Below are 26,046 nucleotides of genomic sequence, written 5' to 3' on the forward strand. Positions count from 1 at the left end.
ATACAGGTAGGGTTATCAGATTGGACAGTACAGTTATATAACGTGGGTATTATCACAGAAAGCTCTATTGGACAGTCCTGATGTAGAAACTGGAAAAGGATAGAATGGTTTTTAAAAGTGAGTGCTTAATGAGAATAGTCATTCTTAGGATAACTTTATCCTCTTTAACTTAGGAAAGTTAATCATAGAATTCTTTACCCTTAATGTATAAAAACTGCAACTTACAAAGTACTGGCTAAGCGTCAGACTCAGTCTAAATGCTTTACATTCATTATCTCATCCTTGTAAAAGGAATTCTATAACGCAGGTACCCTTGTCTGTCTTTATTTTATGGCTGGAAAAATTGAGATTTAGAGAGATTAAATAAGTTCCCAGAATCACAGCTAGTAAGTGGCCAGGATTTGAACCTAAGTCTCTCAGACTCTACTGCTCCCATTCTTAAGGCTTTACTCTTGACCACTACAGCCTCTACCATGTATTGCTCTTCTCCTGTGCTGTCCCCAAAGTAATACTGGTAATCACTTTTGAATAGCTGTTACATTCCAGCAACTTCAGATGTGTTTCTCATCCTTATAGGAACCCTAAGAACCTTGTTACGTATATATTCATCTCATTTTATAGATGAGAGAACTGAGACTCAGAGGAGTTAAATGACTTGGCAAAGATAATAAAGCTTGTGACCCAAAATTGTCTGGCTACAGTGCCTGTTCTGTTTGTTATGCCAAGTTGCTTTTATATAAATGAAAATGTACATTATTTCTTCTAGAACAACCTGATGCCAGCCCACTTATACAGACAAACATGAAGCCCTGGTTGTTAATTTTTATTTATATGAACTGACTTAATCAGACCAAAAATTCTCTTTAATCTTGAGGGCGGGGGGAAAGGATAAATTGTAAATTGAAGCAGACTTTAGGTTACTGATTTCCCCTGAGATTGCCTGACTAATGTTATAATATTTTCTTTTTCAATATAACCAATATAAATGTGATTCTTAGGATTTACAAATGCATTCATATTTTATTTTGAAAGTTTTTGATCTTCAAAGAAGTTTCATCAGTTGTTTAACCTTTTTCATTATTATTACTCTTAATCTATTTTAAAAGAATAATTATTTGTGGACTTATTTGTTTTAGGAGGCAGTTCCCATGTTATACTCAGCAGATACTTACGGAGCATTGTAATGAAGTGTGGTTCTGTAAATTCTCTAACGATGGCACTAAACTAGCAACAGGATCAAAAGATACGACAGTTATCATATGGCAAGTTGATCCGGTATGTACTCCAGTATGAATGTTTAGATTGCAAAAAGTAGTTTTTAATCTAATTGATTGAGTACATATTTTTAAAGTATGTGTATATAAGTAGCATTCTTTTCCAAGAGCATTTTTTGTCATCTTTGTCATGTCTTATCTCTTTCTGTGTTGTTTAGGTAATATATACAGATTAATATTATCAAAATGGTTGAGCGTTATGTGCTAGGATTGTACTTGGTCAGTACGTGCATTATCTAGTTTTATCCTCTGAATAACGCTGTGAGATTCTAATATCTCCTGTTTTCCGATGAGGAAACCTAGATAAAAGTTAAATGCCCAGGCCCTCACAGCTTATAAATGGCAGAGTTAGACTTAAATCCAGGAATACTTTTACTCCAGACCTACTGCTCTTAATGTCTCTGTCAGTTTATCTTTGTTAATACTTGATTTACAGATGAATACAATGTCCATTCTGTCACAGGTTAGAAAAGACTCGTTACCATTTTGCCTTCTGAAACCCTTCATTATCTTCTGTAATTTGTGGAACCTCTGTTAAACACCCCCCCCCATTTCTCCCCCCCCCCCCAGTGATACATACGAAAAGTATTGTATTCTGGATTTAAAATTCTAAGTTCTCTCTAAAATTAGATTTGTCTTTGTTTATAACCAGGTGACCTACAGATTCGTAGAAATAAGTGTTTCCATTTCTTTCAGCCAATTAAACATTTATCGAGCAATCAAGGAAGTACGTGACTTCAAATAGGTTAGGGAGATGTATTTGGTATAGGAGTCATTCACCTAAAATGAGAAATTATAAGTAATCTTATTTTAAAATTTAGAATTAGAATATGATATTAGCCCACAATAAAGTTTTGAACTCTTATGTTGAAAAAATAGAGAAAGGGAGCCATAAAAGGAAATATTTTAAAAAGAAGAGAATCAAATTTGACAGCATACATCAATTCTTGTGTACCTGCACTATGCTATGAATGAAGAAAGGTAAATAAGATCTACCCTTTGTCTTAAATAAGGCATTCTTTCCCTTTTATTGTACCATGTACTCCTCTGGCAGTCTGAACCCTGTGGACCCCCTCCTCAGAATAATGTTTTTAAATGCATAAACCAAAACACATAGGAAGCCCAAGTATATATTATATATTAATTACAAAGGAAACCCAATTATATTGAAATATAGTTATCAAAATAGTACAGATACAGTATAGTAATAATGCTGCTTTTTTATTAACATATTCAGTAACAAATTCTAGCAGCAGATCTGATAGCTATAAGAATTTTGAATTAGTGACAAGCATAAATAATATTTTGAGATATCTGCAACAACTATAATATGATGTGAAAATATTTGAGATTTCCATTATTAACAGTCACCTAATATGACCTAATATAATACTTGATACTACCTTGCTTGTTAACTGCCTGCATTCAAGATTGAAGGAAATACTGAACTTCAGTCTGTGGTTATGAAAATAAAGGTGTGCATTTTCAAGTACAAGGACTGCTGCTTCTATCCCTGGATGACTCCTTTAGATCTCAGGTTAAGAACCTCTGTGAAAGGAATGCACAGTTTAGAAAGGGGAATTACATACATTGAAATAAGAATCGTACAGTATATGTAAAGTATTGTGAAAGCACCAAGTAGCTTCACAGGTTAGGAGTACCTCATTTGAGGCTTGCTGTGCATAGCACAGGTAGAGACAGGAAAAGGAAGAGAGGGACCTTCCCTTCCTTTCTCCCCACCCCCAAGTAAGAGAATAGGATGACTAAGGCAAAGCGTGGGAAACATGACTAGAAAAATGGTTGGGATCCAGTCATAGCCTTTGAATACTATTATGAGGAGCATTTTTGTTCAGTAGTTATTTGCAAGATGTCTGAAAAGAAAGCAACAATATCAAAACTTTTTTTATTTTGTTTTTTCTTCTAGCAGCAGTGTGTAAGAGTTACTTTGGTTTAGCAAGTATTTATTGAGCACCTGCTGTGTGCCAGGCCTTTTGATAGAGAGAAGTCACACTGGGCTCCTGATAATATAGTGTACTGGAACTGGAAAGCAAGGGAAAGTTAAGACAAGTTAAGTCTTGGGTGAAGGAGAAGTAAATAATTATTTAGGCAAAACCAGTTACACCTGGTCCTTGTGTGAAAGATAATGTGGCTGGACATTTGGGCAAAGAGATTTTGTAGACTAGGAGATGAGGTTAATGAAGTAAGTAGCAACCAGGTCGAGGAGGATCTTGCACACTAAGGAGTTCAGACTTTTATGCCAGTGTTTCCCAAAGTGTTTCTGTGAGAATACTGCTTAAGCAAGATGTTAATAGGTGTTATATGTAAAGGGCTTTTATGGCCAGATTAGCTTGGGAAATGCAGAGTTAATGCTTACATTCATAGACTTTGGTATCATGATATTTTATTCTGTCAAATACTATTTGAAAAACTTCTTAAGAAAATTGGTGCTCTTTTGGAACATGTGTTTTGTGTGTGTGTACTTTTAATGGATAGAAAAAAGAATGTATAGAGAACCTTAAGGTTTCAATTGATGTGATTCCAATGCCTAGTTTCTTTTAACAGGTTTTCTTACCTTTCCTCCAAAAAGGAATTTTACCCATTCCCCTGCCCAAAATCCAAGCAAAGTTAAGTGGGTTCCATGAACACAGTATTACCACTTGGAATATCTTACTATAGAGATATTGTACTTCAGAAGATACAATATTAATATTCTCATTTGTTTTCAACTTCTTCTTTTACAGTGGTCCCCAACCTTTTTGGCACCAGGGACCGGTTTCGTGGAAGACAGTTTTTCCATGGGTGGGGGCGGGGGGGGAAGATGGTTCAGGCGGTGATGCAAGCGATGGGGAGCGACGGGGAGTGACGGGGAGCGACGGGGAGTGACGGGGAGCAGCAGGTGAAGCTTCGCTGGCTCACCCGCCGCTTGCCTCCTGCTGTGTGGCCCGGTTCCTAACACGCTGCAGACCAGTGTCGGTCCAGGGGTTGGGGACCCCTGTTTTACAGCGTTGTATTTTTTAATTAATGTGCATGAAACAGTTTTTGGTATTTTTTTTATTGGAGTGTAATCGCTTTGCCATGTTATGTTAGTTTCTCCTGTACAACAAAGTGAATCAGCTATATGTATACATATATCCCCTTCCTCTTGGACCTCCCTCCCATCCCCTCCCCCCATCCCACCCATCTAGGTCATCACGGAGCACCAAGCTGAGCTCCCTGTGCTATACTGCAGGTTCCCGCTAGCTGTCTGTTCTACACATGGTAGTGTGTTTATGTCAAACATAATCTCCCAATTCATCCCACCCTCTCCTTCCCCACTGTGTCCACACGTCCATTCTCTACGTCTGCGTCTTTCTTCCTGCCCTGGAAATAGGTTCGTCTGTACTATTTTTCTAGATTTCACATATATGTGTTAATATACAATATTCGTTTTTCTCTTTCTGACTTACTTCACTTCGTATGACAGACTCTAGGTCCAGCCACATTTCTACAAATGATCCAATTTCAGTCCTTTTTATGGCTGAGTAATATTCCATTGTATTATATGTACCACATCTTTATCCATTCATCTGTTGATGGACATTTAGTTTTTGAGTTAAACACTTCTGTAGTAGTATTGTTTGTCATTAGTTTAGAAGCAAATCTTTGTGTAGATCTAAAGCACCACTATGAATGAAAGTTTGTTCCTAGAAGATCTTGAACTAGTCCAAAAGAATTGACTTGCTTATTAAATTATGCAAGCCACTTTGACCTAATGATACTGTGATAAAATACTCCATACCTATTGTCATCTTCCCGAAGAAGAATCAGAAGTAATTACATTGTGAACTGGTGAATTTTGTCAAACAAATTCCCAGTCTTGTTTTAGCAGGCTAGTTCCAGACCCATTTCTAACTGCTTGTGGGTCATCACCATTGGAATTTCCCCGAGGCTCAAAACTGGTCTCCATAAGTCTTTAGTCTAGCCAAATTCCTGCTTCCTCTATTCACTGTCTGTATCCATCCTTATCCCCTAAAACAGAAATTTAGAGGTTGTCTTTGAACATTTCTTGTCTCATCCTGTCATGTCAGTTTTACGTCCCATGTATATTTTGATCTGACCTCTTTCAGTCCTGACCATGTTAGTTTAGGGCCTCATTTTTTTGTCTTAACTATATGGCTGCTGTGCTGGCTCATTAGGGGTGTCCTTATCCTGTGTCTCTTCGTTCTGATTCATCTTCCACACTGTTGTATGAGTTCTGTTCCTAAAACCAAGTATATTATATATTCCCAAGCTTAAAAATCATAAGTGGCTCTTCACTCACAGGATAAAATTTAACCCTTTAGCCTAAAATAATGGTGTCAGGTTTTCCAGTCTTGTCACTTGCCACTTCAGTGTTTGCACTATATATAGTTCATCCTGTAAAGCTTCAGAGTCGGGCACCTCAGGTTCCCTGGTATCAACAAAGGCAAGTTTGTAACCTATCTGAACCTTCAGTTCCTTCCCTGAAATACAGGGGAGGAGAATTAATACTTAACCTTTTAGATTTATGAGGTTTAAATGAGATATTGTTTGTGGATAGTGCTATTACTGATCAGCACTAAATAAGTGATAGCTCTGCTGGTGGGAATGTAAAACGGTTCAAACACTTGGAAAACAGTTTGGCAGCTCCTCAAAATGTTTAGCACAGCGTTGGCATATGACCCAGCAATTCTACTCCTACATATAGACCCAAGAGAAATAAAGACAGGTCTGCACAAAAACTCATACATAGTTGTAGCAACATTATTCATAATAGCCAAAAAAAGAAACAATCCAGATGTTGCAAAATACAGTGTAGTCATAAAATGGAATATTATTCAGCAACTAAAAGGCATAAAATACTGTTACATTCCACAACATGGATGAACCCTGAAAACATCATGCTAAGTGAAAGAAGCCAATTACAAAAGACTTAGATGTTGTATGATTTCATTTATATGGAATGTCCAGAACAGGCAAATCCATAGAGTAAGTCGGGTTGCCAGCGCTGGAGGGAGGGAGAATGGGGAATAACTGCTAATGAGTATGGGGGTTCTTTTTGGGGTGATGAAAATGTTCTCAAGTTAGATAGTAGTGATGGTTGCACAATCTGTGAATATACTAAAAGCCACTGAATCATATACTTTAAAAAGGGTGAATTTTATGGTAAGTTATATCTCACTAAAACTGTCTTAAAAAGGAGGGGGTTAGCTTCTATTATACCTGTTTTCAGTTTCCTTGAAAGTCTCATAAGGACAAGGTCTGTGTCATCTTTATTTCCATCTAGCATACAATGCCCTTGTGTGTAGTAGACGCTTAACAGATACTGCAGCAAGAACGAGTCTTTATGAAGCAAGCTGTTAGAGCTTCAGTTGGGGGGGAAATTGGTGAAATCTGTGGAAATGTCCTCAGATTTAAATTATATTATCAAAGTTCATCTTCGCAGCTATTTAAGTTCTTGGGACTTTAGGAATTGGAGTTAACTAAGTTGTCTTGTTTTCCCTCCTAGGATACACACCTGCTAAAACTGCTTAAAACTTTAGAAGGACATGCTTACGGTGTTTCTTATATTGCATGGAGTCCAGATGACAACTATCTTGTTGCTTGTGGCCCTGATGACTGCTCTGAGCTTTGGCTTTGGAATGTACAAGTGAGCAGATTTCATCCTTGGTTTAGTCTTTAAAGTATAGTCATACTGCATGTATTCATTATAACTTTATTCATGATCTGTAGACCAGCATCATTCAACCTAAATTACCATGAATGTATCTCTTGTAAAAGATAATTCGTCAAATGGAACCCAGGTGTCCAGATTTATACTAAATTTAAATATTATGTTGAGCATAGTAGCATTTTTGAAAGAATGATCAGCAGGTATTTTTAGGGATGTTGTACTTCGTAGTGTATAATTTGTACTATTTACTGTAGTACTTTGTACCTCAAAAAAGACTTTACAGTTGTTTTACAGTTGCACAGTGGTACACGAAACTTACCTTTCAAGTGTGAAAATATCGACATTATACCAAATTTTCCATTCTGATGGCAATTGCACCATCTCCTTGCCTATATTTAATGTTCCAATCTCGTTTAGTAAATTTAAATTATGTTTTCAGTACTTATTATTAAGGGTTTTATTACGGTTTCTAAATGAAAACTTGAACACTTTATCTAGGGTCCCATCCCATTAGAAAAACTCAGCACTGAGTTCACTCCATTATCTACAGACTCTATTTGGAAACCTTGTAGTTATCATTTAAAATTATTTTTGGGCTTCCCTGGTGACGCAGTGGTTGAGAGTCCGCCTGCCGATGTGAGGGACACGGGTTCGTGCCCCGGTATGGGAAGATCCCACATGCTGGAGCGGCTGGGCCCATGAGCCATGGCCGCTGAGCCTGCACATACGGAGCCTGTGCTCCGCAACGGGAGAGGCTACAACAGTGAGAGGCCCGTGTACCGCAAAAAAAAAAAAAAAATATCTATATATATATATATATGCACATAATTATTTTTTAAACTTCTATAAGGTGACTGGTTAGGTGATTTTGCGGGAGGGGGTGGTTGTTTTGGGTTTTTTTTTTTTTTTTAATAATGTTTCTTTTCTTTTTTTTGTTTTTTTTTGCCGTGCTGCGCGGCATGTGGGATCTTAGTTCCCCGACCAGGGATCGAACCCCTGTCCCCTGCAGTGGAAGCACTGAATCTTAACCACTGGACCACCAGGGAAGTCCCGTTCTTTGGTTTTTTAACCTCTAGGCAGGTGAATAGTTCAGGCTGTGGGTTTGAGTGTAGAAGTGTAAGTTGAAAGGATGTGGTTTTGAGTTTGAGGACCTATAAGTAAGTTGATTTTTACCAAGAGAGTGAAGCTAGAGCTCCATAGAAATGACTCATACAATAAGATGGTATAGAGGACAGATGAATACTAAGATGTACCTGAAGATGATGTGCCATAAATCTAATTCTACAGTAAGATTTCTGTTTCAACCCAGCTTTTTATTAAGAAAATTTCCAAACACTGAGAAAGGTTGAAAGATGAGTACAGTGATGACAGTGATGACCTGTATTCCGGCCACCCTAGATTCAACAGATGTTACTAACATTTTGTCACATACGTGTGTACATACCTACATGCATGCATACAAATGTACGTGCTTTTATATATATATATATATATATATATCTCCATACCCAAAACATCTGGAAGTAAATTAAGATGATATTTTACTCCTTAATACTTAAGCACGTATCTCCTAAAAAATAACATTCTCCTACATAATCAAATGCCATTATCTTATCTAAGAACATTAACTTTAATTCTCTCATGTCTAATATTCATTTCATAATTAAAAAATCCTCAGTTGTCCCCAAAATGTCTTTATGCCATTTTTATCAAACCGGTGTTGAATCAGTGTTGTATTTCTGATTGGGCTCGGGGGGTGGCAAAGCACAGAATAGATTGGATGGCTTCTCAATGAAACAGGCTTGAACTGAATCTGACCTAAAAGACAATTTTTTTTTCCATTAAAGTTGTTTTTCCCCCCTCAAAGGGAGGAGAGGTACATAGTCATAATCCTATAATAGAGACTCAATTTATAGTGCCTGTGTAGTCTTCCTTTGAGTCAATTTTGAATTTCTGGACAGTTCAGCTATGTTCTAGCTTAACTGTTTTACTGTGCATTACGTTACATAGACTTGTTCTAAAAGAGTGGTTCTTTTAAGTCAGTTTTCAAATTGCTCCTTTGTGTTTTTAGGTAGATTCCTAATTACAGGTTTCCCATGCTACTTGAAAAGTAGAGTATTCCTGTGGAATGTTTCATAAGCTGAAATGGCTTAAAGCAGCGGTCCCCAACCTTTTTGGCACCAGGGACCGATTTCGTGGAAGACAGTTTTTCCACGGACAGGGTGGGGGGGGGGGTGTGGCGGGTAGGGGAAGGGGATGGTTCAGGCGCTAACGCTAGCGATGGGGAGCGGCAGATGAAGCTTCCCTCGCTCGCCCGCCGCTCACCTCCTGCTGTGCGACCCAGTTCCTAACAGGCCAGGGACCGGTACTTGTGCGCAGCCCGGGGGTTGGGGACCCCTGGCGTAAAGTGAAGAAGCAGTTACCTTAGGACACATCTTACTAATGGATGCACAAAAGAAATCAAGATAAAGCACAGATGCTCACATAGTTCAAAGCCATGGCAGCTTGATGCTGAGATGCTGAGCACAGTTCCTGGGAAGGAGCTTAGCGATGCCACTCTCACTCTTCAGGGTGTGTGCTGCCTCTGTGACAATTCATTGCAAAACACTGAACACTACTTTCCCTTTTCACGGACTTTTTTTGTAAAAGCAAAAATCCTCTTCAGATGTCTTTTGGTTAGCAAAAACAGGTACTAATGTAGGTCTTTGTGAAAGCCACTTGGCTGAAAGTGAACTATTGAAAAGCAGGGGATACCTGTAATGGCCTCATACACTCATGGTCCTGAGCATAACAGAGAAAAAGACCATTTCTGCCTTCAGAACTTAGTGTATTAACACATTTGTGAATAGAAAATGCTGAGGATTTAGCTGTTTCATGTGTATTCGTGTTTCTAAACTTTTATTTTTTACCTGTTTATATCGAGCAACCCAAAAAAACAGTGACTTGAGAGCAATAAACAATATGGGAGAAGGATTTAAGATTGCCGAATTTTTTTTTTCTTTTTCAGTGTAAGGAAGACATTCTGGTTTTTGTGCCTTCTTTGCTTTTATTACTTGGCCCCATTTCCTGATCATGCACTTTTTTTTTTTTTTTTTTTTACTTTTGATTACCCATTTCTCACAGGAAAATTATGCCCATGTACTTTTTATTATACCAAGGGCAGCTATTATCTCTCAGATCCTGTTTCTAATCCATGAACAAAATGGAATCAAGACTAAATTAAATGGTATGCGTCTACCTTCTAAGTTGGATAACTTAGAAAAAATAACAGGAGGATATCTGAGGGTTGTAATCAACTAAATAGTCTTGATTAGTTGGGAATGCTTTAAAATGACTGTGCTAAACAGTACAAAAGTTCTTCATTCTTTTCTGTTACTTTTAATTGAAATAAAGTTATATATCAGAAAAATAATTTTTGTTTTTCTCTCCCCATTTTTCCTACTACATTTTGAGCATCTTGAATATGAAGTTTAACATAATTTAGATTGCCTACAGTCTTGGCCTAGTTTAAGGGCATAGTTTTTCTGCCTATTAATCATGTTCTTAAGGAGTTGCTAATTGCATGAACTGTAATTTTAGAATAAAATTTATAAAGAACTATGAACTAAGGAGAAGTGGAAACTCAGAAGGAATAGGTATGTAGTACTGGGCATTTCATTATCTTACTTGGGAAAAATTACATGTTTTAATTTATGAATGTAATTGATTTAAGACAAGAGTTCTATTGGAGTTTATCTCATCTCTTCTTTGGATCACATACGCCAGGCTTTGTTTGACTCCTGAGTTTTCCTTCAAGTCCTTAATTTCTCTTCTGAGTGCTATAGTCTCTTTCTATGAGGGCAATTTAAACAGTTTATTTCTCTAATTAGAAGTATTAAACTAACCAGATATCCCAGTTACTATCTTTTTTTTTTCTTTGTACATTTCCTTTAGAAGAGTATCTTGAAGATCTCATCCACAGTTTTATTTCTTTGTAGACGGGAGAGCTAAGGACAAAAATGAGCCAGTCTCATGAAGACAGTTTAACAAGTGTGGCTTGGAATCCAGATGGGAAACGCTTTGTGACTGGAGGTCAGCGTGGGCAGTTCTATCAGTGTGTGAGTATTTAGTGCCCTCTTTCAAATGTTTGCTTATTTAAAAGCAAACTTAGTTTTGTAAAAATAAAGAATTCATTTGACTTGATATCTTTTATAAAATATACTATATGAAGACCTACTTTGCTATCTTTCTAGAAAAGCACTGTCCAATAGAACTTTCTGTGGATTTTTTTTAAACCATTTCAAGTGCTTATACAAAATATAGGCTTTGAATTTAGTAAAACATTAAAAAAAATTGTCCTACTAAACATTTTGTTCTTATAAATAAGTTCCTAATGTATAGGGACAAAAAGGTTTAGTATTTAATTTCTTTGGGTTTTTTTAGCCCTTTGGAATTTTTTGTATCCAAAAAAAAAAGCTGAATTTCATGAGGAGACTGTCTTTAAATATTTGAGGAATAAAAGTGATGATGAGTGTTACCAGAAAACTTTGCGGTCTTGATTGGAGGTATCTTCTAATCATTACCTGCCCTGTTAATCTTGGAGTGTTGGGATAATAAAAATTAATAGGTAAAAAGTCTTATGACAAGGTAGATTGTGATACAAATCCCGTGTCATCACTCTGTATCTAGATTCCACATCTCATATCACTACCTAGCGTGGTTCTAGTAGGCCCGTCTAGATTTTTAAAACTAAAATAAGATAATAAATCCCATCAAATCATTCAATGTAGGTCATTTATCATAAAGACTTTTATGTAGCCACTACAAATTATCAATTTCACTAAGCTGGCTGCTAGACTCGTGGAACCTAGTGTCATATTCTCTCAGCATGGTTGTAAGCCATTTCTTTCTTTTTTTGTTTGTTTTTTTTCCAGTTGTCCCAACACTCTTTATTGATATACCCATGATTTTCCAATTCTTTTTTTTTTTAATTTATTTATTTATTTTATTTTTGGCTGTGTTGTGTCTTCGTTTCTGTGCGAGGGCTTTCTCTAGTTGCGGCGAGTGGGGGCCACTTCATCGCGGTGCGCGGGCCTCTCGCTGTCACAGCCTCTCTTGTCGCGGAGAACAGGCTCCAGATGCACAGGCTCAGTAGTTGTGGCTCACGGGCCTAGTTGCTCCACGGCATGTAGGATCTTCCCAGACCAGGGCTCGAACCCGTGTCCCCTGCATAGGCAGGCAGATTCTCAACCACTGCGCCACTAGGGAAGCCCCTAATTCTTTTAAAAAGTTATTTCAAGTGGTCAATACCATTGTTATATACTAATTTAGCATTTTATTTCTGGACTTTCTCTCCATGGGCTAATACTTTACTGCATTGATTGATTGATCTAATTGACATATAACATTATATTAGTTTCAAGTGTACAACATAATGATTCAGTATTTGTATGTATTACAAAATGATTACCACAATAAGTCTAGTTAACATCCATCACCATACATAGTTACAAGAATTTTTTTTTGTTATGATGAGGATTTTTAAGATTTACTTTTAGCAACTTTCACATATGCAATACAGTATTATTAACTATAGTCACCATGCTGTACATTTTAGCATGTAAGCCATTAATTCTTAATTCCCTGTGTTCAAGACGCATATATGTTTCTGCTGACTTTGCCATCCCATACATTGTTTAAACCTTCATGATACAGGACTTTGGTAGTTCCCTAATCTGTAAAATGGGAATGGGAATGCCTCTCAGAGCTCTGAATGTTCAATAAGATAATGATCCTAAGAGCTTTGCTCAGCACGTTACAGACTTGGTGACTTTTTTAAAAATGTCATAACAGATTCCTAAGTTCTATAAAGTTATAATTAATGTTTTAGTAATTGTTTTCCATATCATAACTTGTGAATATTACAGGACAAGTCCCAGTATAGTGAATTTTAAAGGAATGTTTGAATTCTTTTCCAAAAGTTGTGAGACCTTAAAACTTAAGGATCCTTTCTTTCTTTGTATTTATTGTACTTATCTGTGCATGGTAGGTTATTGAAGGGAAGATAGATTTACTAAGATTCTCCCCCTCCCCCTTAGGTATTGTAATGAAATTTGACCTATATTCAAATTCTGATGATTAAAAACACTTATGGAACAATTAGGTTGAGATCAGTCTCAGGAAAAGACAAACATTACAAAAAGATATGCTAAGAGATTCTTTTGTTTTTGTTTGCTTTCTGAGTGCTGTTAAATAATGGAGTTAATAGTAATTTTCTCCTCAGGATTTAGACGGTAATCTTCTTGACTCCTGGGAAGGGGTGAGAGTGCAATGCCTTTGGTGCTTGAGTGACGGGAAGACTGTTTTGGCATCAGATACACACCAGCGAATTCGGGGATATAACTTCGAGGACCTTACAGATAGGAACATGTAACTATATTTTGTATCCATTAAACAACAGTTATCTGATTTATGTTAAAATAAAAGTGTAGTGGAACTTACTTCTTCAGAAAAAGTTTTTATTATGGTTTTGGTTTTGGTTTGATTGGTAATTTGGGTGGATAGTCAGGTGGTGCTTAGTAATTATTAACTCAGAATCTTTTTATTGATTGAAATATAGTATATAATAGCGAATACAGACAAAATTTGTGATACTTAAGCTAGAACATTTTGTATTTTGATAATTTGAATGTGTTGATTCTTAGTATGTTTCTTTTGACAAATTATTTTTTGGTTACAGAGTACAAGAAGATCATCCCATTATGTCTTTTACTATTTCAAAGAACGGCCGATTAGCTTTGTTAAATGTAGCAACTCAGGTGAGTTTATTAGCATAATTCTCAGAAAAATTTAGCTTAGTTAAAGTTTATTGTGATTTTTAGTATATATAAACAAGTATTTCTGTGAATTCTTAAATTTCAAATGTGTTTGATCCTTAAGTTTGTAGAGTCAACTCGAAATTTTTCAGTTGGCATTTCGCATAAATAGAAAATGAAAATGTTCATCAGGCAAAGGGATAGTCACAGGTAACTTTTTAAAATTGTTTTGAGTTGAGTTAGAATAAATACCTGAATTCTCTTTTGCTTACAGGGAGTTCATTTATGGGACTTGCAAGACAGAGTTTTAGTAAGAAAGTATCAAGGTGTTACACAAGGGTTTTATACAATTCATTCATGTTTTGGAGGCCATAATGAAGACTTCATCGCTAGTGGCAGTGAAGGTAAATTGTATCTCTGTTGGTTCACATATATTGATGGACTGAAAGTTCTATAATTCTCTCAACTTGTGAACATAGTCATGTCTCCAAACAAATTCAAGATGTTAAATCAAAAATTGTATGAGCTGTTTATCCAGTGCACTGTTAATTTCCTTTTCTTGGAATGATTTGAGTCCTCCTATTGTCACAAATTAATAGTGCCTATTTTGGCTTATGTGGAGGTGTGTTTAGTGCATGTGGGAAATCAAGATTTAGTTAAATCTTTATTCTCTCGTATGTTGACTTTTTTTTAATAGATTTATTTTATTTATTTATTTTTTGGCGTTGGGTCTTTGTTGCTGCGCACGGGCTTTCTGTAGTTGCAGCTAGTGGGGACTCCTCTTCATTGCGGGGTGTGGGCTTCTCGTTGTGTTGGCTTCTCTTGTTGAGGAGCATGGGCTCTAGGCGTGTGGGCTCAGTAGTTGTGGCGCATGGGCTTAGTTGCTCCGTGGCATGTGGGATCTTACCGGACCAGGGCTCGAACCCGTGTCCCCTGCATTGGCAGGTGGATTCTTTTTTTTTTTTTTTTTTGCGGTACGCGGGCCTCTCACTGTTGTGGCCTCTCCCGTTGAGGAGCACAGGCTCCGGACGCGCAGGCTCAGCGGCCATGGCTCACGGGCCCTGCCGCTCTGCGGCATGTGGGATCCTCCCTGACCAGGGCACGAACCCGCGTCCCCTACATTGGCAGGCGGACTCTCAACCGCTGCGCCACCAGGGAAGCCCGGCAGGCGGATTCTTAACCACTGCGCCACCAGGGAAGCCCCACTATTTTTTCATGAGACTGATGGTTTTCAGATGTTAGTAGGTAGTATCTTAAAAATCAAGGTTAATTGTTTTACCTGATCTTGGACAAAATTGACTATAGTTAGATCTTCAGTGTTTCTTTAGTGACCAAAGAAAATAATTTAGGATTCTTATGGTCTCAGAGAAGCTGAAATTACAGAATTGTGTCTACTACCTTTTTGAATAAACTTCTCTGGTCTAATAACATCGGTATTTCAGGCAGGCATGTGCCTAAACTAGTCAGTCTGATTTAAAATAGAAATTGTTTAAAATATGCAAGCACAAGTAAGTGAGGCAGTATTAAAAGTTGGTGTACGTTTTAAGGTGATGAAACATAAATAATGGCAAATTATTGAAAATTTTCATTCAACACATTTTCTTGAGTACCCACTGTACTGTTCTAGTACTGTAGCAGCAAATTATTTAAGTCATTTTTTTAAAAACTGAATCTCGTTTTCCAAGGTAGACCAAGGAACTGGATTATGTTGGTAAACACCTGGTAATGTTCAATTACTGTGTAAGATGTTTCTGTTACCCATTTCTTGACAAAAAACTGATCTCAGTAGCTAAGAGGATCACAAAATGACACATGAGTTTTTCCTTTGTGTATAAGATATTTAAGGATTAAGACAAAGAGACATTTAGGGATTTAGATTTTAACATGAAGCATGTGAATTTATCTATTCTTTTTTTTCCCCCCAAAAAAATCAGTCAGATAAGATTGAGAAAAGAGAAGAGTGGTTTACTAGGTAACAATTGGGAGTTCACTTCTTTCCCATCAAAAAATCTTTTTTTATCTGTTAGTTTAATCATGTTATTTTTTTCTAGGTTCTCTATTGGCTTCTAATTTGATATGATCTAAACATATTAATAAGCCTTTTACCTGCTTTTTAGCTCTTCCTACTCAAAGATCTCTTTCCCCTTGCTCTATTTAATCCTGCTCCTGGGGGGTTTTTTTGCCTCTTAATTATGCCTCACAATCCCCTATAGCTCTTTCTAAAAATAATATGTAGCCTAGAAGTGCTTTAAAAATATGTGTTGCTACCATTATCCCTAGTGATGCCAATCTTTTTTTTTTTTTGCGGTACGCGGGCCTCTCCCGTTGCGGAGCACAGGCTCCGGACGCGCAGGTTCAGCGGCCATGGCTCACAGGCCCAGCCGCTCCGCGGCATGTGGGATCTTCCCAGACCGGGGCACGATCCCACGTCCCCTGCATCGGCAGGCGGACTCTCAACCACTGCGCCACCAGGGAAGCCCCAATCTTTTTTTTTTTTTTTTAAGACCAAACTAACTTTAGAATTAAGCCTGATGAATAATGTAATTAAGCCACACATTATATTCTGCTTAGGGATAAAATGAAACATAACTATGATGGAAAGAGATTAGCATTCTCATGATTCAGGTGGTTTAGAATGGTTCTAAAAGTGTTTTCAACACCAAGTGGATATAGCAACTATATTATCTCCCAAGATGACCACAGTAATCCCTTTGTCATTTATTGTCAGAAATATATTCCAAGAACCTTCCAAATCCCCAAATATATGAATGTCAGTATAAAATAGAGCAATTAGGAAACCTTTCCCCCTAAAAGTTATGCCATTACTCCAGCCTTTTCATTGTGCTGGAAATATATAGAAAAACTTACGTTTTACCTCTGCATAGGCACTGGATTCCCTAAACTGGTACAGTAAGCAGAGCTTGATCATAAAGCCTGTCATTCTGACCTTGACTACATCAAATCTTAATTTTTGCTGACTGTTCAGCAAATATCCTCCACGGGTATGTGTTCGCAAATCCAAATGTAGGCAGATTTCAGTTGCATTCACACTTTTCAAGCCTGTAATCTTTCTTTGTGGACTTGCTCTGTCCAAGGGGAAACATAGCTAGTCTGGGCTTTTTTTTTTTTTTCCTTTTGCTAATTTTATTTTATTGAAAGAAAATTATTTTCAGAAATGATTGAAGAATAAGTACCCTCTAGGAAAGATAAATTCAGTACTTCAGTGAGTGCCTTTTAGCTTTTGCTTCACATACTCAAAAAAATGTTCAGAAACAGTTCCAACTTTTTATCTTTGTAAGTTGAAACCAGGGCATGGTTTTTTTTTTAACCACAAGTTTATTACCTTTTCACCACTCTGAAGTTTCCTCAGTTGGCAGCACATCCACTGAAAGTTCCCACATTGATCTCATAGTTGATTGACAGATCTTCAGATAGGACACTTTTCTGATTTACCCTGGGATTCTGCCTTCTGCTGAAAAGCCATCACTTCTATTTCGTTAACTCTTTGTGGTAGTACATGGTGTTTACTACGTGCTAGACTCTGTTCAAAACACTTTTTCATGTACAGACTTACTTTATCCTCATAACATGATGAGGTAAGTACAGATCCCCGTTTACAGAGGAGTTGCAAAGAGTGGGTAATGTGCCCAAAGTTACACGGCTGGTCCGTGATACAGGGAGCGTGTGGACTGGGTAGTCTGACTCTACAGCCCGTACTGTGAACTTCTACTCTGTACTAGTCCGTTGTTTTGTTTTGCTTTGTTTGTTTTTGAAGATTATTTTATCACAAAGTTGTCAGGGTTTTTGTTTTTTATGGTCACTTCATGAGATTACAAATAGACTACTACGAAGTCATATTATTATGCTGTCTAGCCTCACAAGTAAACTCTTGAGCAGGGCCTCCTGGATTTCAACCCCAGTTTCACCATTTACTGGCTGTTAACCATGAGCAGATTGCTTCTTCAGTCGCCATCCATAAAAGGGATAAGCATAGTGCCCACCTCATGATGATGGTGAAGATTAAATAATACACTTAAGGGCTTCCCTGGTGGCGCAGTGGTTGAGAGTCCGCCTGCCGATGCAGGGGACACAGGTTCGTGCCCCGGTCCAGGAAGATTCCACATGCCGTGGAGCAGCTGGGCCCGTGAGCCATGGCCACTGAGCCTGTGCGTCCAGAGCCTGCGCTCCGCAACGGGAGAGGCCACAACAGTAAGAGGCCCGCGTACCACAAAAAATAATAATAATTAAAAAATAATAATAATAATATACTTAGTACATTATAAGCACTCAGTATTTAGCTATCGTAATTGCTATATTTGAATTTGGATACATTGCTTTTCTATCACCTCTCATTTCCATAGAATCTGTCTCTATCCTAGATTTGTTTATATTCAAAGATCTTGACTGTGATTATATATTATGTATTACAGGATATTACAGATAGATTTTGTGGTGACTTGCAAGCTAGTCAGTCATCAGTAACAGGGAAAAAAATGTGTATTTTATTAAAATGGCTTTTTTCAAAAGGTAGTTTGTTAAATTATTCACATTGTTTTTGTTGTCCTTTCAAGTTCTAATAAGTTATACGTTCTGTGTGTAATGAGCAGTAAATTTAAAATCAGTTGGTTTTGTTAATATGTAACAACTCCTTGACTTTTCTCTGAATTACTGTTTATTCAGATCACAAGGTTTACATCTGGCACAAACGTAGTGAACTGCCAATCGCGGAGCTGACAGGGCACACACGCACCGTAAACTGTGTGAGCTGGAACCCACAGATCCCATCTATGATGGCCAGCGCCTCAGATGACGGCACCGTTAGAATATGGGGACCAGCGCCTTTTATAGACCACCAGAATATTGAAGGTAACTATCATACAGTATCCCTGTGTTTTCTCCAGATGAAACGTTGCCCTGCTTATCATAAAGTTGTAGCATTTTTAAGCGGTACTTTATTAAAAGTGTAGGATACAATCAATTTTTTCCCCTCATTTAGAGATTGTACACTATATCTCACTCCGCAGAAGTTTAATTAATCTAAGACACAGCAGTATTTTGTTTGTTTGTTTTATCGGTGACACTGGGGAGAATAAGCTGCAATGTGCCACCTCATTTACATCCAGTTAGTATTGCCACTTTCAAAATTTTATTGAAAATCTTGCTTCATCAAGCAAGAAGTATTTTATACTTTCATACCCATGAAAACTAGCTAGTATATGAAATTTGAACTATATGAAATTTGAACAACTTTAGAATGATCTTGATTATGGTTTTACCCTTAAAAATAAATATCTGTTAATACCAATAGAGAAAAAGAAGGGAACTAAAATTTATCATGTACCTATGTGCCAGGCAGCCTGCTAGGCCCTTTATATACACTGTCTTGCGTAATATCTTCATAGCCCTGTAAGAGAAGTAGAAGTGTTTTTATCCTCATTTCTGTGGATGTAAAAACTGAAGCATGGGAAGACTAGTTAACTTGTTGAGAGCTGCCAGGTCTTCAAATCTAGGTCTGAAAGGTTTTTTCCACTACTTCCAGATACTTGAAGAAAGCCCAAAGCCAAAAAGCTTAACAGTTAAGGACATAGCTTAATTGAGCAAGATATTGGTACTAGAGAGAGGAGATAACGAGAGCAAAAATATTTAGTTTGCTTAGAAAGAAGTAATTTACCTAGAAACAGAAACAGATTTTTTTGTTCAGTTAAGTTATTCTTAGAGGAGGAGGGTTGTCAGGGTAGCATGTGTGGTTTAAAAGCGTATTTTCTGTGCTTTTGTCTTTGTGGTTCAAACTGTAAAAGACTTGACCAGATCTCACTGGTCGGTGAGGATGTACAGCCAAAGATGAGAGTAAAAAGCACGAAGAGCACACAGGTCAAAAAGCTTGAGAATTACTGTTCAGTTATTCAGAACCTTCAAGGACCTTTTTGTATCTGTACATCACTACATGACATTCTAACATTCCTCTGAAATCAGCTAAAACTAAAAATCTTGTTGATCTCCGATTGTTCGTTGTTGTCCTTTTTTAGGTTTCAAGCCCCACTCTCTTAGATGTTTTAGAGATCTATAACTGAGATTATATGTGCTTTTCTAATTTTATTAGTCATTTTGGAAGTTATTTCTTCAAATAAACATTTGATTTGAAGAAGTAGGAAAACATTAGGTATATAGTAACAGATTTACCTTGTAAGTGGATTTATTTTAGACATACCTTTAAGGGTGTGTTTATGCTTCTACTGTGAAACAAAAGTTACACTGCTATTTGGTAACTTAGCTATTGTGGATACTCATTATTGTGGGTGAGCCAAACTTGGCCCAGTTGTAAGCACTGGTTCTAATTCAGCAATTTTCAGTTGTGCTTTGCAACATAGGTATAGCCCTAAAATTTCATTTATACCTAAAATAGGAAAACAGCTTCTGTATAACTAGAAATTTGGGTAATGCCTTTTATGCAGGCATCTTCTGGGTTCTTTTTCCCACACTTGAAAACTTGTTTTTCTAATTAATACCTGTTTGGAATAGACGTTTTGGAAAAATATAGATGAGAAGCTAAGGAAATGACATTCAAAAATCATGATATCCTAAGATACTATAAGTCATTGAAGTAAAAATATTTCACTTAACTCAATTTCAAAAAAGAGAATTGCTGACCTTTTATTATAACAGTAAAGTTCCAAACTGCATTTTTTTTTTTTTGAGGACTATAGATAGAATAGGATCAAGTACTAATAGAATAGTACTAAATAGAATAGGATCAAGTACTAATGCATGCTACAGCATGGATGAACTTTGAAAACAATATGCTAAGTGAAAGGAGCCAGACACAAAAGAGCACCTACGGTGGTTCCATTTACATGAAATGGTCCGGAAGAGGCTAATCCATAGAGAAAGTAGACTAGTCGTTGCTTAGGATGGGGGGGTGAGGGTTTGCTTACGACTGCTAATGGTGATGAAAATATTCTAAAATTGATTGTCATGATGGTTGTACAATCCTGTGAATATACTAACACCTATTGAATTGTCCACTTTAAATGGGTGCATTGTAGAGTGTGTGAATTTATATCGGTAGAGCTGTTGACACATTACCCCTCCCACACACACACAGAAGTGTAGGGTGATATTGCAGAATTTCAAACTGAGCCACTGAAAGGAGAATTAAATACATAGTTATGATGCACAGTTTATCTTGGACTGCCAGATCTTCTTTATTCTCTTCTATTGTAAACTACCATGAAGATTTTTCTATTCTGCATAAGTATTTCAAGGTTCATTTTTAAAGTATGAGATTCCAATATGATTATTCTCTTGGGTTCTCCAATTTTCAAAATAATCCTGAGTTTAGACTGTAATATATAGCCTAAGATGTGACGTGGACACAGTTCTAACGATAATGATGAAAGTATCAAGAATTTGCCTCGATGTGATTGTTTTCTAATGTTACGATATTTTGTAATGGCATGATGCTGATTTTAAAACTTTCTAACTGGTAACTTTTTTCTCCCCCTCCCCTCTTCTTCCTCTTTTCCCCCAATACACATTTCATCTTGTCTTCATTCAGAGGAATGCAGTAGCATGGATAGTTGATGGCGAATCTGGAGCAGACGACTTCTGTTTAACTTAAAATTAGTCGTATTTTAATGGCTTGGGATTTGGTGCAAACAAACATGATTGATAGCTGGACAGACATGCTCGTCATGAAAAAAGAACCATTTCTGAAGCCCGACTGGGGCCAAACATTTACACCTTGCTTCATAGTAACCAGTTGAGATGAAGCACGTCGTTAGAACGTTGTTGGACACCATGTTGAATTATCCCCCCATCGGTTGTGAAGAACTGTGCTACATTCAGGCTTACCCATTGAACTCAGTATATATAATTTTTTCCCTCCTGCCTTTTGTCGGGCAGGATCCATTCTTGTTGCTCTTCTGTGTAATGAAGTTTAAATGCTTGTTTGGAAAACTTTATTTAACAGTTTAGAAGGCTTGATAGAAAGAGTGCATTAGTCTGAAGAGTATACATTGGATAGGAAAGAATTTCCTTCTTTTGTTTCTCCAAATCTTTCCGCCTTATTTAGCTTGAGATCTTTGCAGCTTGGTTCATGGATTCTAGCCTTGCCCGTTGCGCAGTATATACTGATCCAGATGATAAACCAGTGAACTATGTCAAAAGCACTCTCAATATTACATTTGACAAAAAGTTTTGTACTTTTCACATGGCTTGTTGCCCCGTAAAAGGGTTAACAGCACAATTTTTTAAAAATAAATTAAGAAGTATTTATAGGATTAAAGTGACTTCATTTGTATACATTTGGAATCTAAACCAGCTTAAAAAGAGTTTCCTCTATGACTTAGATATGCAGTATAAACTGATGCTCTTCTGGAATACCACATGAGACATGGTCAGAAACAGTGCTTGGAAGGACATCACACAGGAAGTTCAGAGTAGCGCTTTGAAGATTTTCCCCCTTTTGTTTTATTCCTGAAGGAACATCAGTACCTGATCGTCAAGAAATTCAAGATTCATAACGAGAATTTTAAATTTATACCAACATGAGAGATCAGTAGTCAGTCCAGGTTTTCAACAAAGCTTGTTCCAAGTTGTTCTCAACTTGGGGAATCATTTTGGTGTGATCTAGCAAGAGAGTAGAAGTCAGCAGATATAACCACTTTGGAAATTCATAGTATAACTGAGCTTGTTAGAAGAATTCAGCAGGTTACAGACATACTTAAACTGGGTTTAAAACCTAGGAGTCATTTCTCTAATTGCCCTTAATATTTTGACATATAGGGATACGTAAATTTAAAGAATATTTCTTCTCAGATTTTCAGATATTGCCATACTGAACCTCATTCTAAACTGGTGCTGTGGATAGTCTCCCTCTCCCCTCCCCTTTTAGTTTAAGGAAGGGTTTCCTTCATGGAAAAGCACTTTTAATTTTGAGAATTTCACGTTTAAAATAAGCCAAAAGCCTGATGTTCACGTTGTGCTTTTAAACCCCGTAACAGCTGAGTACAACATACTTAGTCTCCTTGGAAATTCCCTCCCCTCTTTAGTAGAGGATATAAATATGGTGACCATAGCTGTTACGTTGGGAAGAGGAGTGGGAATACCCCCAAAATAAGATTCTGGTGAAGAAAAAGTCTTACACTGTTCCCTTTCGGCCCAGCCAAGTCTACAATATATTATTACCATGAGTAGACTCCTTCAGGATCCACAAAGAAGAGAAAGGCTTGGATGTTAGGAGTTCTTCCATCGGGGGATGGGTGGGTAGGGGAAGGTAGCAGGGAGAAATGGGTAAAGTCAGGGAAGGGGAGAAGAAAGAAAAACACAATTGGCCTTAAAATAGCTCGGATTCTCCCAGAAAATGATAGATCGTGGTCAGCAGATTATTTTATCAAATTGGTAATGTAAAAGATTTCTTTAAGCTCCATTTTGCAGAGACCACCACTTAGAGAATCAAGAATTCCTGTTTTGATACTTCTAAGTTAAAATAACTATGTTACAGTTTATCTGGTACTTCATTTTTCGTAACTAAAATTACTTTTTACTTTAAGCTTGAATAAAATCTTCATTGGTAACTGTATATAATTAAGTGGCAACTTCTCTTTACCTCAGTACAGTTAAATCCATTCATATTTTAAGTGATTCATGTATACCCTGAAGCCATTAATACACCCCAATCTCTATGGTAACATCACTAACAAAATGTGGGCATAGAAACTCCACAGCTGTTTACAAATTTGGTTACAGTGTGCTATGGTACATGTGTAACATTCACGGAGATTTGTGCCCATTCAGGGGCAATTTGGCACTCAAGTCTACTATACTTCACCCAGCCACCCCTAGATCTGAGTTTTCAGAGTGCTTCTGAAGTACAGTTAAAAACACTTTAAAAAAGTGGAGTAAAAGAGAGGCACATTTTACAAGAACATAACTCCATTAAAACGGAGTAACAACTATGCAAAGGTTTCTATAGCAGCTAGGTGAGTTTGTGTTCCGAGTCTGTCTTAACTGGCAGCTTCCTATATATACTGGTACTTTACTGTGCCAATTTGCTGTAAACGTCTACTTCATGCATGTGCCATGCAGCGACTGTGCTAGAAAGGTAAAATAAATGAAGATACCTAGGATTTTATGGTACAAAGAACCTGATAGCAGGATGGTCTAACTCATAGCTCTTAACTGAAAACTTCTGACAGTGCTGTAGTCTCTATATAGGCTTGAGGTGAGAATATACAGAGTGAGAATACTACCAAGCCAGCTGCAAGATACTAACAAATGTATAAACTGAAAAGTACCAATACTTTTTGCACATAGATCAAAATAGAGTGGAGAATTTTGGCTCCAAAAATCAGGTTAGTAGGCTCATTTCCATGTGCTTAAAAATGTTTTTTTGTTGTTACTATTCATTGATTAAGGGCTAGAGCACGTATGAAATTAAATGTCTTTTTCCTCCAAATAACTGGTTATTAGTAGTACAGTGTTGGATTTGGGGATTCTTAAGACTGGTGTGTGGGTGGTGAATTAGAGTTGGGGAATTAGCTGGGAGGGATGACAAAGTTTCAGTTTGGGTTTTTGTATGTTATTAGTGTTCATTCTAGCTAGCTACATTTCTTTTGTTCTTATTGGCCAGGTAAATGTTATATTTAACCAGGTAAGTAGTTTAAACAGGAAATTTTTTTTGCAAATGCCCCTACACATTGGCCCATTTCAGTGGGTGGGAGAACAGAAAGGGATTACCTAACTTTAAAAATAAACTTAAGTAATTAAAATAACTTGGTAATTGAAAGGAAAAAAATCAATTTTTATCAGTATTTTCTTAATTTGAAATCACACTAGTAGTAGTATGGTAATTTTTATTATTAGGAGTGTTCTCCCTCTGGAGTGGCATTTCATGACATTAATAGAAAACCCTTTTTTCCCCCACCCCTCCCCATCTTGAAATTTTCTTTTTTAGGATGTTGGTTCCTGCACACAAGAACTGACCCTATCACCTCTGCTCACAGTGGTAAATATAACGTACATCTCTTGAAAGGGAAATATCCATGTCAGTTTCTTTCACAGCAGAAGAATGGCTACTTTTGAATGGGGAGGAAAGAAGACATTTTTCTTAATATCCTTTTTGTCCCATCTCTGAAGTGTATAAATATCTTTATTTCGTTTTAATTTCTCATTTAGATTTTAGCAACTTCTCTTTCGGGGTTGTTCTCCAAAATACTACTTCCATTTCAAAAACCATATCGGATTTAATTTAAACCGCTAACTTTAAAAGAAGAGGTGAATCTGCATTTATACTTAAGACACTTTCTAAAAACAGGGTGAACTTAATCGAAAATTTTCAGTGTTGTTAAGCTATTGTTATAGTAGCTGCCCTATAGTTGCAAAAACAAAAACTATAAAAACCCATCCCTTATCTACTTAATCCAGATAGCCTGGATTTAATGAAACTAAGAGAATAAAAATGTGTGCGTGTGTGTGTTGTGTGTCTGTGTGAAAGAGATTACTTAATTCATAAAAAGTCCTGGAAACAGCTGTCCTGGGTTCTTGTCAGTTTCACTAAAAGTCTCGTGCACATGTGAAGTGCCCTCTCTGAATTGAAGGTTTGGTTAATACTGGTATATTTTTATAAGACTGAAATTGTGTCCCCATCTTTAACTTAAAACATTTTCATCATCAGGGTCAATGTGCTAAAAACTGAATCGGAACATTTTTAGGCACAGATGGAAAAAAATGTTATTGGCTCCTTGAAAATGTGTGTGTGTGGCGAGGGGAATAGATCCACAAAAGCATGTATGTACTTACAAACCAAGCTGTAGAGATCAAGAAAAGAACTTAAGTGTTGATCTCAAGATTTCTAAATTGTCAAGATTTACATGGCATTGTGGTGGAACTAGTTAAAACTTAGAGCTTTTGATATATAATAACTATTTGCTATGGACTGATTAAATGTTTCAAAGGATTGTGTTCTTAAATATTGAGGTTTTTTTTTTTTAACTGCCTCTCAGATTATATTTAGTAGTTTAAATTTCTTTGCTTTATTATTTCATTAAAGCATAAGAAACTTCAGGTCTCTGATATATTTATTTTCACTTGTTCTACTAATTATTTACAAAACACCCTTTGTTAACTTTTATTTTATAAATGTGTAGTATATTAAATGTCTTTAAATTTTTGTTCAATTGAATCTACATTAACTTTGATTTGCTTTCCTGGGATTTTTTTTTTTAATACACCTTTTCCATGTCAGTGCATAGCACTTAACCAATCGTTTGTATTCCCTTTCAATCCAATAAACAGAATGAATAATTAA

At 36.8% G+C, this 26,046-nt stretch overlaps 1 protein-coding gene across 2 annotated transcripts in view; it reads left to right on the forward strand.

The window, feature by feature from the left end:
• WDR26 (WD repeat domain 26) overlaps positions 1-26,046 on the forward strand; it is a 43,186-nt gene extending 17,140 nt beyond the window's left edge. For both annotated transcript variants that reach the window (XM_067729645.1, XM_067729646.1), the window contains exons 7-14: positions 1,137-1,275; positions 6,781-6,921; positions 10,923-11,042; positions 13,208-13,353; positions 13,664-13,742; positions 14,014-14,143; positions 18,420-18,605; positions 21,295-26,046. In XM_067729645.1, coding sequence (XP_067585746.1) covers positions 1,137-1,275; positions 6,781-6,921; positions 10,923-11,042; positions 13,208-13,353; positions 13,664-13,742; positions 14,014-14,143; positions 18,420-18,605; positions 21,295-21,320 — 967 coding nt within the window. In that variant the 3' untranslated portion in view covers positions 21,321-26,046. The remainder of the gene's footprint in view (positions 1-1,136; positions 1,276-6,780; positions 6,922-10,922; positions 11,043-13,207; positions 13,354-13,663; positions 13,743-14,013; positions 14,144-18,419; positions 18,606-21,294) is intronic.

The sequence above is a fragment of the Pseudorca crassidens genome, chromosome 2, assembly GCF_039906515.1.
Source record: "Pseudorca crassidens isolate mPseCra1 chromosome 2, mPseCra1.hap1, whole genome shotgun sequence".
Taxonomy (NCBI): Eukaryota; Metazoa; Chordata; class Mammalia; order Artiodactyla; family Delphinidae; genus Pseudorca; species Pseudorca crassidens.